Source organism: Diadema antillarum, unplaced genomic scaffold (genome assembly GCF_040938485.1).
Source record: "Diadema antillarum isolate AM-2024a unplaced genomic scaffold, OU_Dant_1.0 seq00001207_RagTag, whole genome shotgun sequence".
NCBI lineage: Eukaryota > Metazoa > Echinodermata > Echinoidea > Diadematoida > Diadematidae > Diadema > Diadema antillarum.
In genome coordinates this window covers 568,900-582,816 of record NW_027272000.1, presented here as the reverse complement: position 1 = coordinate 582,816, position 13,917 = coordinate 568,900, and the positions used below count along the sequence as shown (strand labels likewise).

At 38.9% G+C, this 13,917-nt stretch overlaps 1 protein-coding gene across 1 annotated transcript; it reads left to right on the top strand.

The window, feature by feature from the left end:
• Positions 1 to 1,920: 1,920 nt before the first annotated feature.
• On the top strand, positions 1,921 to 13,917 carry LOC139744740 (uncharacterized). Its single transcript, XM_071655163.1, has 3 exons — positions 1,921 to 1,990; positions 6,886 to 7,302; positions 11,307 to 13,917. The coding sequence occupies exons 2-3, from the start codon at positions 6,895 to 6,897 to the stop codon at positions 13,770 to 13,772; spliced, it is 2,874 nt and encodes a 957-aa protein (XP_071511264.1). The 5' UTR covers positions 1,921 to 1,990; positions 6,886 to 6,894; the 3' UTR covers positions 13,773 to 13,917.

Here is a 13,917-nt window from a genome sequence, read left to right as displayed (position 1 = left end):
GAATAATCTCGACACTTTTAGTAACTGATCTGCTCCTTTGCACAGGCCATGTTGTATTTCCCTTTCATGTTACTGTAAAAGTGGTTTCTTTTGCGGTGGTTTTATTTTCGCGCTTTGAGGTTGAACCGCGAATTTAACATCACATGAAAATGTTTTGAACTCGTCGCTTGTACAACGCTATCATTACCGACCGCGAATTTAAACACACGCGAAAAAGTGCGCACCGATGGAAACCGCGAAAGTTTCTGTACGCGAATGCCATTGACTTGAAAAAAAAAAATGTTGAAATATGATTATTATCATAGGTTCTCATACACACCATTCTGTCTTTTTTCAGTGAATTACAATACATTTGATGAGTGACAAATATCTGTTGTATTGGTAATCCTATGAAATGTTAGATTAAATCATACCTTCATGAATATCACGCTGCAAAATCAAAATCAGAGGTACATTTGTTTTAAGATGAAGACTTTTTTTCGTAGTCATTATTAAGTGTGGTATGAAATAGTTATTCATTATATCAGTGATTTGGTTGTATCTGGTAGATTTGAGGAGTTTTTTTTAATATGTTATAGAAAAGTAATATATGAAGAGTTTGTTTGCAAAAACCGATAAGTCCATATTTGCCAAATGGAGATATTTGGGATTAAAGGTCAAGGAAAATAAAGACAATGATAACAAAATTTTAGCTTCTTTTGACCAAAACTTCAAAAATGTACCTTTATATGTAGTGACTAATATATCATTTAAAAGGTATTATTTTGTACTTTATGACAGAGACCGTACTTCAAAATCTTCAAAAATGGACTTATCGGTTTTTGCAAACAAACTCTTCATATCTTTTTTTTAATAAATGGTACGCAGTATGTCTTTATTATGTTGAAATTTTCCAATACAAGTGATAGAAGCCTTTTGATTATGTCATCAGCTTCTAGCTACGCGGTGCCTATAGCGCTTTAAAGCGCATAAGCAAACCTCAAATGCGCAGATTGAACTCGGGCCCAAATTTATTGACCCTATTAGGAAAAAGATGAAGAATCCCTCAGTCAAAGATCCGTAAAAATTTCCGGATCACTACCAAAATTAAATCATATCTCTTCCTTGTGTCATTCAACTTTTCCTGCAAGTTTCGTTCAAATCCATGTAGGGCCTACAACTTTTTGAGTTTTTTTGTTTTTTGTTTTTGTTTTGGGGTTTTTTGCAAACAGACTAACCTCTTCCTTCCTTGGAGGTATCAAACAAACAAAAAAAAAAACCAACCAACGCCGATGAAAACATAACCTCCTTCCTTGGTGGAGTTAAAAAAGAAAAGAAAAGAAAGGAAAAGACACGCGAGCAATCCAGCTCGCAGCCTAGTTTTTCAGTGTCGTAGTTGGTTAAAAAGCTACGCCCTCTCCTGTCCTAAAGCTGGATAGTTTCTATTCTAGTTGTTGATCAGTGGTTGTTGGTTTCTGCACACGGCACCAAAGAGTATAGCGCACGACACTAGATAAGACTCCGCATTCGAACCACTCCACGGTATCGTGCTCCTTTGCTCTTCGCACTGCTTTCCGTACAGATATTTTCGCAACTGGTGATTTCGGAGACTCATTCACTTTTATTTTTTTCGTGATCCAGCCCGATTTCTATAATGGATGTCATTGATGCACTACTGCCTGTCCGATAAAAATATTTCCGCGCATTGTTCAATTTGCAGCCCAACAGCGATTGGCGAAATTCACGAAAATTAAACCCACGCGAAAATAACGGTGTAAGAGAAATTAATACGCCCTCTGCTGCTCTGATGTTGGAGAGTTTCCATTCCAGTTGTTGGTTCTCTGCACACGGTACCAAAGAGTTATAGCACACGACACTCTACTAGATACGGCTCTTCACATCATCCGAATTGATGCCGAAAAAGCACGGTATGGTATCGTGTAGTACGCTCTGTGTTAATTCTGAAGATCGGAAGGCCTGGTATGTTCTACGAAACGGCCTTAAATCACAGGTAAGATAACTAGAGCTTCTTCTTTTTCCTGTTTGGTACAGTCCACCGCTGGCGTATTATCGTACCTTGGGGTGCTTATTAAGTGCTGGCTTGATATACTTTCTAATTCCTAACTTGTTAATGTTAGATCGGTCGACGGTCTGAACCTTGTCTTGTCGGGTGTTCCGCGGAGACTGCATCTACAATGTGCGTCTGCCTTCACAGAATGAAAAAAAAAAATAACTGGTTCTTCGATGTCTATTTGTAACTTATGGTAGGATATGTACCACATGCTTAGCGAGGTCTAATCAGTTGAATTAAACCTCGCTTACAGATTTCTAGGCTGATACCGCTATGCTAAACCTACTGTACAAGTTGCTTCCTACAAATGTTACAAAACAAAACAGGCAGTAAAGCTCCCCCATGGGAGCGGGAGCTAAATGATCGAGTAAGTGTACGCCGCCCCTAACGTTAGAGGGGCTCTAACTAATAACGTTAGATCTCTGTCAAGTCGCCAGACGCTAGACGTCTAGAACCTAGGCTATACATACCCGTTGCGTCAGGGATACGCAGAGACTTGTCTACAGACACATGTGGCTTCATGGAATCCTCTCGACTCCGTCCGACGGCCGACGGAGGAGGAACGTAAAAAAACAAAAAGAAAAGAAAAAAACAAACAAAACAAAAACAAACAAACTGAACAAAAGATGACCCTGGTCGGACAAATTTCCAGATTTGTCTGCCTAAACATTAAAACTTAAAGTAAAGGCAGTGAAAGTTATTGATGGGAATAATCAAGAGCGGATGAAGAATTTTGTCTGTAAAGCCAAATAAAGGGGTGGGGCGCAAGTGCCACAAGCAAAGAAAAAAAAAAAAGAATGGTCTTCATCAGGGCCAATATTCTGGTGCCACTATGTACCTAGAAACTTCTCTTCTATCGAAAAAAAAAAGGGGGTGGGCTCATGCGTGTCCCCTTTCATTTTTCTTTTTTTTTTTAAGGAAAAATTAAAGTTTGTAAGATTAACAATTGTTAGAGGGTCAAAGGTCATACCGTAATGGTTAACAGGTTAAAATGGTAGCAACTAACATATATACTGATTTCAATTTCATGCAGGAATTATATTTTTTTCTTCTCTCTCTGTGCAGTAGGACCATCTCATTTCTATACCTTAACCCTAAAACAAATAGGGGGGGGGGGGGGGATGGGGGCTGAATCAACCCCCCTTCCAGACATTTTCCATGACTATTCCGCCGCGCAAAATTTTTTTGTTTACTGTCAAGTCTCGGGCATCTTATTATGACACCATTTTCACGAAAATGGGGCATACCGTTAGACACTGCACGACCTTAATATACAGACTGTAGGGCCTACAAGGTCTTGTACGTGCATACTTTGTACATGCTTGTCAGACCGAAAATGGCTCAAGAATATGATTAAATTTGTGTACAAAGTCTATGCAAATAGAGTTTTCTCGCCCTATTCAAAAAGATGATTATTTTCACATTTATTGGCTGAAATCAATTTTTTGCATTTAAATATCATGCTTGTAATTGGTTTTGCCATAAAGTTTGCGAAAAAACACAAAATAAACATGAAATGTAAAACAGAAATACATAAGAATATATCATAAAACAATAGGGCCTACAATACATAAGAAATTAATTTTGATACCAGATTTTTTCAAAGTGCTTCATCAGTGTATATTGTTAGAAATCTTACAAAGAATGTTACCACCAAAAATTAGGATTCTAGGAGCTTTATTTTCTGATTTAGAGCAAAATGTATGATTTGTATGCATATATGATGAAGACAGCTAGCCAAAGTGTACTACTGGCATTTAATAATCAATTAATAAACCCAGCGCGAAAATCTAATGGAAATGAATTTTTTTTTTTTTTGTTTTTAGTTTGTCCTTCTAGGGGTGCTTCTTTCATTTCAACCTCAAAATAGTGTGTGCAGGAATTGTGATTGAATATTTTTGTCTTTGGAATATTACACATGTATGTACTGTACCACTTACTGTACGTGCTGTCTCACAGTTCAGCGACTTGCTCATGAATCCAGTTGAAATCAAATTAATGTAATCTACAATGACTTACACTGTACCTTGAACAGTATTTTTTCTACAAACCATGATATGCTCACAGCCAGTGCAGTACATTGTAGCTCTCTTGCTCACTGGCTTGGTTGGATAAGGCAAATTAGTTTGTCAGCATATCAATAGAAAGGTTTTTGAGATTGACTGACTGACCCTCATGCAAGAAAAGATATTTTTCTTTCTGTTTGATGTGCATGTTTGTGTTTAACTATTTCATAACTCTTGATGTTGACCTTCTGAAGGTGAAGAGAGAGAGAGAGTGAGTGAATGAGAAATAATGGAAATTTACAGTCAATCTTGCTAACCTGGCATACAGTGTAAGTTGAATAATCGCCTAAGTCGAAGGTCTTTTCAAGTCCTCTTTTTATATTCTATTGATTTTAATCCCTCATAAGTCGAATTTCTCTATAAAGTTGAAGCTATTTTTTCAGTTCAAATAAATTTGACTTATTAAATGCAAAGTTGACTTTGACAGAAAATGTACAAATGCTTGAGATCTGATGTCAGCAATTTATAGCTGTTTTGCTTTTCTAATAAAATGATATAATCCCCCCAAAGTTGCAAAGCCCCATTGGTTTCATTCAACCTGCATCAGAAATGGCCTTTTGTAATGTTGGATATCAAGAGGGAGGGAAGGTGCAAGTTTATTTTTTGCCTTCACCCGAAGGGTGCCGGAGGCACAATGTTTTCAGGTCGTCCGTCCGTCCGTCTGTGCGTGCATTTGTCTCCATTTTTGTTTATATGCGATAACTTGAGTAATATTGAGTGGGATTTTGCCAAACTTGGTCCAAGTACCCTATTGGGCAATTACTTAATTATATTTTGGGCGAAATCTGCCAAAGGCCAAAGGTCAAGGTCTAATCATGAATTTGTACAAGTATCCGTTTACGCAATAACTCAAGAATGGATTACAGTGTAAGCAAATTTCACCAAACTTTGTCCAAAGATGACGTATGATTGGGCAATTCCTTGATTAGTTTTTGAGTGAAATTGGCCAGAGGTCAAAGGTCAAAAGTCAAGGTGAAATCCTAAAATTTATCCGTTTACGCGATAAACTCAAGACTGGATGAAGCAAATTTCACCAAATTTGGTCCGATGATGACCTACACATTGTATGATGCAGCAGTTTTAAAAGTAGTTTTTGAGCAAAATCGGCAAGAGGCCAAAGGACAAAGGTCAAGGTCATGGTCAAGTGCTCAAAAGGTCACTATTTTCCCTGTATCTTTGCAATGCCTGAAGGTGTTTTCCTGAAACTTACTGTCCAATAAAGATTCTCTAGTGAGAGTTTCTGACTGGTTATGAGGTCAAAGGTCAAGTGAAAATGCTAAAATTTCACTTTTTTCTCCATATATTGCAAATGGTTCAAGGATTTTTCATAAAACATACAAATCCATACCATGTACACTGTAGTACATCAAATATGCATGTACTGACTGGCAGTGATTACAACGTATCTAGGGGATTTGGGGTTCATGGGTCAAAGGTCAAGGGTCAAAGGTAGAGGTCAACTCCTCAAGATTTCATTTTTTCCTCATAATTCATGCAATGTCGGCAGGATTTTTCTTGAATCGAGTTGGATGCGTATTACCGGTACTCAATAGAGATTCTCTGGGAAGTTTTTGGCCAAAAAAGGTCAAAGGTCAGTGAAAGTGCTAAATTTTCACGTCTTCCATATCTCGGAAGTGGCTCAGGGTATCGTTATGAAAGTAATATGCCTTATTTAATGCAAGATTCTGTTTTGTTTTGTTTTTAAATAGGGTCATACAATTTTGTAGGGTCAAAGGTCAAGGGTGAAAGGCCAAGTTAAAATGCTAACAATTTACTATTTAATACAGAAATTACACTTTTTCTCCACACCTTAAAAATTACTCAATGCATGAACTCATAGACAATGTAAAAGAGTCAAAAGTCAAATAAAAGTCCTCAAATCCCCATACATGCTCTCTTTTACAAAATGTGGCCATTCATTCAATTAAACCTAGTTCAAGGAAAGTGAAAACTGAATACATTATGGTAAACATGTCAGTTTAATATTTTGCCAATAAAAGGTAGGCCTATTGATCTACAGTCAACCGTGCTTAAGTTGACCTCGCATTCAAAAGTCTGATAATTACCAAAGTCAGAGGTCTTTTGAAGGTTTTTTCTCTTCATATTCTATTGAGATTTTAATCCCTCAATAAGTCAAATTTTCTCTGAATCAAAATTTCTTCAGTTCAATGTAGATTCGATTTAAAGGTGAGGTTGACTATTTACCTCAGTGAGACTTTCAGGTAAAAGCACCATAAGGTTTTAAGGGGAAAGTGCCAATTTATACCAATTGCCTCTCAATGTTCATATGTCTTGGTTTACTCTCTATGTGCCCACATTCTTTGCTGAACTTGGCAAGCTTTTTCATACAGTGCACTCAGTAGTCCACTGACATACACTGTACATGTACCTACAGTATACTGTAGTTGTACAGTTGCTGTGCCCACTCAGGTGCAGAAATGTACCACAATCCAGCAGGAAGGCCATGGTGACTAATATAGGAGTAAGGGGATTAGGGTAGGAGATCTCTGTTCCATGGTAAAATGTGAGTTTTTATCTTTAGACATTTGTGCCAGTCAGCCAAGAGAGCACTCCAGAGGCATGGCAATTGGTTAACAAGCACAGTAAGGCTACAGAAAATAAATCAATGAAAAGCACATTGAGGGCTATTCATGCAAGTGGATATGAGTCTGTTGCACCCGACCGTGTACATTGCACCTTTATCCTACAACTATTACGCCGCACATGAATGACAAGTTCCTTATTTTTCATGTGCAATTCATCCAGCAGGTCCATGCCATGGCGGCGTCTCAGCAATATGACCACCTCGCTTCTCCACTGACCAACGGAGATGCCTCCCATGGCAATACAACAGGGAACCCTCCAGTCCAGCGTCAGCAGGGTGGGGGAAAGGCGTATGGAAGCGGGCAGCCCAACAAGAAAAGCCTCGAAAACACGGTCATCTCCATCTTCCGCAAGAACAAGCTCATGCGGGTGGTAATGGGGGAAGACGTTCCTTTCATGTGTGCACGCTGTGGACTGGCCTTCACTCACACCGAACCCCTGAGGGAGCATGCCCGTGTCCACCATTTCTACGTCGAGCCGAGCGTCATGTTACGCGATGGACAATGTCCACAGGTGACTTCTTGTTATGCAAGCTTTTTAAGTCGCAGTGCTTTAACTCTCACTAGGCTGGCATTTATGGGGGTAAATGCTAAATCTGCATTTTCACTGGCAAATAGTTGGAAAGGGTATTCCACAGCAAAGAGGAAACATTTCTAGTACTTATGATTACCACGCACAAGAGGCATTAAAGAACAAGTTCATCTTGATGTGGATTGAGTGGATGCAGTAATATAGCACATCAGTGAAAGTTTGAGGAAAATGTCACTTGTGATTTTTACAAATAATCTTTTTTTTAAATATTTTTATGATTCCCCTGTCATTAAGCGTTGCCGGGGGCATTACATTTTTGGGTTGTCAGTCTGTCCATTTGTCTGTTTGTATGTCCGCCCTCCTGTCCATCCATAAAAAATATTGTGGACAGATTAGCTATTCAAAAATTCAGCTATTTTTTGCCAATTACGTGAAACTGTGGTCACACATTGTCAAGATATACAAAATGTACTATAGACCTATTGGGAGAATCATGCATTTTGATGCAGGCATACCAGTTGCCCTAGCAACATTTCATATTTTCCCCCGACTTATTAGTGACATTTGTTAAGGGTGATTTTATCCCCCTTCCTTCTAAAAGAGGCAAGTCAAGTGTTATTTTATAATGAGAGGAAATTTACGATGTGTACATGGGCATTTCCACGGTAACTCACGTTACATTTTGAACTAAAAATTAGGTTGTTGAGATCAATATCCTTAAAACCTAATTAGTGATATGAGTTACTATATGTGAATGAGTATCATGCACCTCCATCCTACCTCACAGCAACATTACATCCACAGACTCTTATGAGAAATATGAGAAAAAACACTACAAATGTCGGTAACTCACGTTACATAATTTGGACATGCAAAAATTTGGCATGTCTTGTATTCAAAAGTTTCCTCAAACAAGAAACAGAGAGACTTTAAAGTGTATTGTGTCAAAGTCATGGACTAACAACATACATCACCGAGTATGGTAAAAATTCAAATTGTCTTACATTCTCCAGGTATCGTCATGTGAAGCGGTAACTCACGTTACGGTAACTCACGTTACAGTTTGTCCACACGATCACAAGACAATTTTTTGTCTTAATAATCCAAAGAAAACTTACCAAGACAACTTTTTTCACAAACAAACTCCATGAATAAAGAATCTAAATTGATTTGAACATTGATCTGACAGTAATTAATCCCATTTTATCCATGAGATTACCAAAAGGCAGGAAACTTTACATTTAGAATACCAACTTGCAGATAAATATCATTTTTAATTGAGTCGTTTTCTAAGCTTTCATTTGTACTGAGACAAAAATTGTATTCAACAAAATGATATGAAACAGAGTCTATTTCATTAAATTACACTCTTTTCCAGTTAACAAATGCATCAGAAATTGAGGATTTAATAGAGAATTTGATTTGATTGTTTTTATATTTTACTAGATTTAAATGGATTTCTGGCTATCTACATAAAACAAGTCATCCATAAACTATTCCATTTAATACACTGAGTCACGAGACTAGAGACCTGTACATGTAGTCTGTGGAGAGTTTAAAGGTTCAGAAATGAATATTTCAATAAATCTTTTAACTTTTAAACAATGCAATTTATATTGCAATTATTTGATAATTGTTTGAAGTACTCAATAATCAATTGTTTGTATGTTTGATTTGTTTACAAATTCTTATACTAAACTGGTACAGAAATTAGACTTGAATTACAGAAACTGCAGATAAATTTTAGTTTTCTGCTACCAGTATTGATCAGTTTAATAAAACATGTTCATAACTGTTTAAGCCTTAAAAAACAATGGCTTTGGTCTATGAAATGTCAAGTAGCCATTATTTAAATTGTACATACATGTAAAAAGTATACCAGTATTTTCTAGGGTAATCAAGCAGACTGAAGCAGTAAATCCCAATGAAAAACATGAATAGTAAATATTTTGTGATCAGGAGGCTAACTATTAATATCACAAAATGTTGATAGTTTGCTTTAAGGTACATGACTGTCCAGCTCTTAAAGAAAATGTCTGATAATGAGGTTCACATTCAACAAGTTTTTGGTAATAGATCAGCATGTAAAGTAAATTAGTAAACATGGAAAAGTTTCATTGTAGGATTTTGCAACAATATAGCTAAAACCTCAGAGTAGAATAGTATAAAACACATAAGCATGTCAAATTCACAATGTTCAGTTCTCAAAAATCTCAGAAAAAACAGCAGGAAGCAAGCTCTAATTTCAAAATTCTGTTCATACATGTAAATGTTTCAGCCTCATAAACAATGGCTTTGGTCTATACAGGTAGGTATAAACTATGAAATGTCAAATAGTAATCACTTAATACAAAAACAATAACTTTTCAAGAGTAATCATGCAGTGATTATCCCAATCAGGAGGCTATTAATAGTTATCACAAAATTTTGATAATTTGCTGGAACAAGGTCCATGCAGCTTTAAAAGAAATGTCTTTTAACAACTTTCGTAACAGATCAGTATACATGCACTGTAATATTAAATACATCCTATTATGTAGTAAATATGGAACCTGTTGAAGCACATGTGATGAACATGTGTAATTGATACATTGTACATGTAGACCAGTTGGTTTGGTGATAGAGAGAGACCAAGAGAATAACTATCTACTGGAAATAGAATCTTAATACAAGAGTTCAGTAATCATGTACTCATTGATTACTTTAAATACAATCACAACCTTCATATCATTTCTTGGTATCAAAGAAAAATCATGTCGGTAACTCACGTTACATTGTGGTAACTCACGTTACATGGTAACTCACGTTACAATTTTAAGACCTCTGTTATGAGAATTTGAAGCAAAGACTACAAGTCCCATCATATTTCTTGGATGTGTGCTGCATAGTTATTTGATAATCCAAAATACCAAGTCTCAGTTGGGCATAGCAAAATTGCTAGGCTAAAAAGTTCATGTTTCGGTAACTCACGTTACAGCAGCTTCTCGAGCTATGTAAGAGCATGCTGGTGTCCGAAGTACATATCTTATATCGAGGTCTCCACTTTATTTACTGCTAGATTAATGTATTTTTGATTTGTAAAACCAAACAAAGTTTGATTTGAGCCTCAAATATAAAAAATAATCACAAAGAGCAACAAAAATACATTTTTAGGGATTTTTAGGTCAAAAAATGCTTTCTGGTTTCAAAAGGTATAAAAATGCACAAAAGGGAACTTTTCTTAAAGGTAAAGTTGGTTTCACACACTTCAAACTATGGCTAACAAAGTAAGATTATCAGTTGTCTTGAAATATGCGGGTAAAATTTTGGTGGTCATGTCGCACAACTCACGGAAATGCCCACATGTTGAATTTTCTTCATATCGTTCAAATGCATGTGACATTACAAACTGTAGTATCCCTCTCAACCAGCGATGGTATCTTTGAAACATCCAAAAATTGTAACTTTTGAACAGATTGTTCAATTTTGCTCACCGTTTCACTGATGCATAGTACTAGAATGACTGCATTCACTCTCATAATTAATCCACACATTTTGTTAAGGTGTCCTTTAAGACCGTACTTCAGTGAGGTCCATACTATGTCTTTTATTACTCTCTTCTTTATGTTTAGAACCATACTTATTAATAGCTTTCAGCTGAGTCGCTTGCTAAAAACCAGACATCAAAGTGAAAGAAATTTTTATGTAGAATATTTTGGATTTCTTTTTTTTTCTGATTGGTCTTAACATAATAGCCCGATAATAATGAAGATCTCAAAACCACATGAAATGAGGTGCTAGGCAATCTAGTTCTTTGTAAAAGGGATGGTACAGTGTCAGTTGAGGTGGGGCATCAGGTTTTCAGTGTTTTTGATAGAAGATGATTTTTTTTTTTTAGATAATGAGAAGCCTCATATGAAATATGAAAGGGCATAAAATTCCAAGAGGAATTCAAAGCTTATTTGATGAAAATTATTTTGAAATGGCTGAGATATCGAAGTTTGATTTTACTTTGTTTTTCAATCTCATTTCAAATCTGATAATTTTACTGATTGTACTCTACTATCTTCTTCCAGATGATGATGAAGAGGATCTTCAAACCTTCCAAGACAAAGCAAACTGCACCTGTGCAAAGAGAGACAAATGGTGATATGCGAGATGAACCACTGGTGAGAGAATCAGACAAGCAGGTGAACGGAGATTCCAAGCGTGGGACATCAGCCGGTGTAGAAAACAGCTCGCGAAGCACGCCGTCTACATCAACCCATGATGATGATGACAGTGCAGGTTGCGTAAGCAGTGGGGATGACAGTATTTCCGACGACAGCGATGCGGGGGGAAAAGCAGAGAGTAGGGATTTCAAGTCTTTTAAAAATAAGACATCAATAACTGTAAGAGTTCCAAAACGTAATCTGGATGACGAGCGCCCCAGTGAGCAGAACCACTCCAGTGAACAGAACCACTCTGGCCACGCCAGGAAGCGCAAGAAACGCGACAGAGGAGGCTATCCTTGCCGCTTTTGTGGAAAGGGTTTCAAACGTGCTTCTCAGCGCAGAACACATACGCAGGAAGTCCACAAGGTGTTCAACACCAAAGAGGAAGTTGTGGAGTTTCAGAAGAAGGTGCAAGAGTTGTCCACAGGGTCAGACGCTGGAGGCCAGAGTTCGCAAACCTTACGCCCTCTCAAGTGTCCGCACTGTCCGATCTACTTCACTTTTGAGTCGAGTTTGGAGCGACACATTCAGAGCCACTGTGGCACTCATGGCATCAAGTGTGATATTTGTAAAGAGGGGATCCGGCTCTGGAATGAGGGGAAGAACCTTGAAATTAGTGGTCTCTTGAAGAAGTACAAAGCTGAACTTGCAGAGCAGGTAACAAGGGAGGGCCAAGAATTGCCTGGGGAATTGGAATCTGATCTGCTACCAAAAGCTGTAGACGACTCTTCGGTGGAAGAAGGAAAGGCAGGTGCAGAGGCAAGTAATACGAGCAATGGCACCGAGGCAAGTAATATGAACAATGGCATAGAGACGAGAAATCAAGAAATCCTGCGCCTCTCATTGGAGAAGGCTGGAAGATTAAGTGGAAATGCTTGCATCATTGACTGCATTGAGTGTGGCGAGAGATTCTACTTGCGCCACCACCTCTGCAACCACTACAAGACCCACAAAATCTTCAACTGCAAGAGCTGTCCTGAGTCCTTTCCCACCATGATTGCCCTTGGTGATCACTATGCCAAGGTTCATAAGGAGGGATTTGTCCAATGCTTCTTTTGCCCGATGCGTTTCTTCTCTCCTGGCAAGAGCACTTACCACATGCTAGGTCATCTCGGCATCTTTCAGTGCATTTGCTGTGGCTTTACCTGTATGTCAAAGCAGTCACTGGAAAAGCACATCGAATCCCATTCTTTTGAAGAAGATCATGCAAAGCCTCCTGAAGCACCTGTAGGCATTCAGTACTCTTCCCTCAACCCTTTCCTTGTAACTGGTAAAGGACGAAAAAGCACTGCCCATCTTGAAAGAAGCCAAGTCAAGGGGCCGAGTCTGCCACGAGCTTCATGTAAGCATTGCCATAGAACCTTCGGTCGAGTCGGCAACTTGAAGAAGCATGTTTTATTTTCACATCCTAGTGAAGCTTCGCCCGAAGACGTTGACAACTCATTCATATGTGACCAGTGTGGAGAGCTCTTTCTCTCATTGCACAGCCTTATAATTCACCAAGAAGTCCACAAGGATAGAAAAATTTGCTGCACCAAGGGTGGTTGCTATGCCAAGTTCAGATCAGACCGTGGCCTGCAGTTACACTTGCAGCAGCACAAAGAGGTCGCGTTTAAGGGGACCACATGCCGAAGTGTTAGGTGCATTACATGTGGAAAGAAGTTCAGAACGGAAAGAAACTTGGAGCGGCACATGCTACTGCACGAGGGCAAAAACCCTGACAAATGCCGTTTCTGCGATAAGATCATTCTGAACACCACAGCGTTGTGGTACCATGAGCAGCAGGTGCACACAGACGAGAAAAACCATGAATGCCCCCACTGCAAGAAGCGATACGCCTGCCCAAGCACCCTTAAGGTCCATCTTTTGACCCACTCTGAGGACAAACCTTTTGTGTGTGAACATTGCGGTGTAGCCTTCAGTGATGTCTGGCGGCTGCGTGCCCACCTCCGAATCCATACTAAGCCCTTCAAGTGCGAGCAGTGCGGTGACGGGTTCGCTCAGAGAGGTGGTAGGCGCAACCACCTCCGCAGGGCCCATGGTGTCTATGAGCCGGTGACACGGAAGTACCAGGGATGCTCTTGGAGCAGAGTAAACGCTGACCAACAGGAGTCAACAGACATTGACCAGCACGAGTCCAGGGTCAGCTTTGGCCAGGGAGAGGAGGACCAGCAGGAGGAGATGGAGCACACAGAGTCTCTACAGCCCCCAGTCGACATTTTGGAAGCCAGGGGAACTGGAGAGAACAACACGACTTTGGGCGAATATGATGAGGCAACCAGCATCATGTTGCAGCTTGTTGAAGAGTGCAAGGTGCAGCAGCTATAATGATAGTTTGCTCTGCTCCAGGCTGAGGACATGTAGTGGGAGTAGCAATATCCCACATGAGTGCAATGATGGGCTAGGAAAATTCCAAGACTGTGCTGGGTGCTAATGTTTAACATTGTATGAAGTGGAATTTTGCTCGAGATTC

Bases quoted from the DNA above. Each gene is read 5' to 3' on its own strand.
- LOC139744740 (XM_071655163.1), top strand. From the start codon at position 6,895: ATGGCGGCGTCTCAGCAATATGACCACCTCGCTTCTCCACTGACCAAC. The intron at 7,303-11,306 runs GTAAATGCTAAA...ATCTTCTTCCAG, and splicing joins CTAGGCTGGCATTTATGGGG to ATGATGATGAAGAGGATCTT.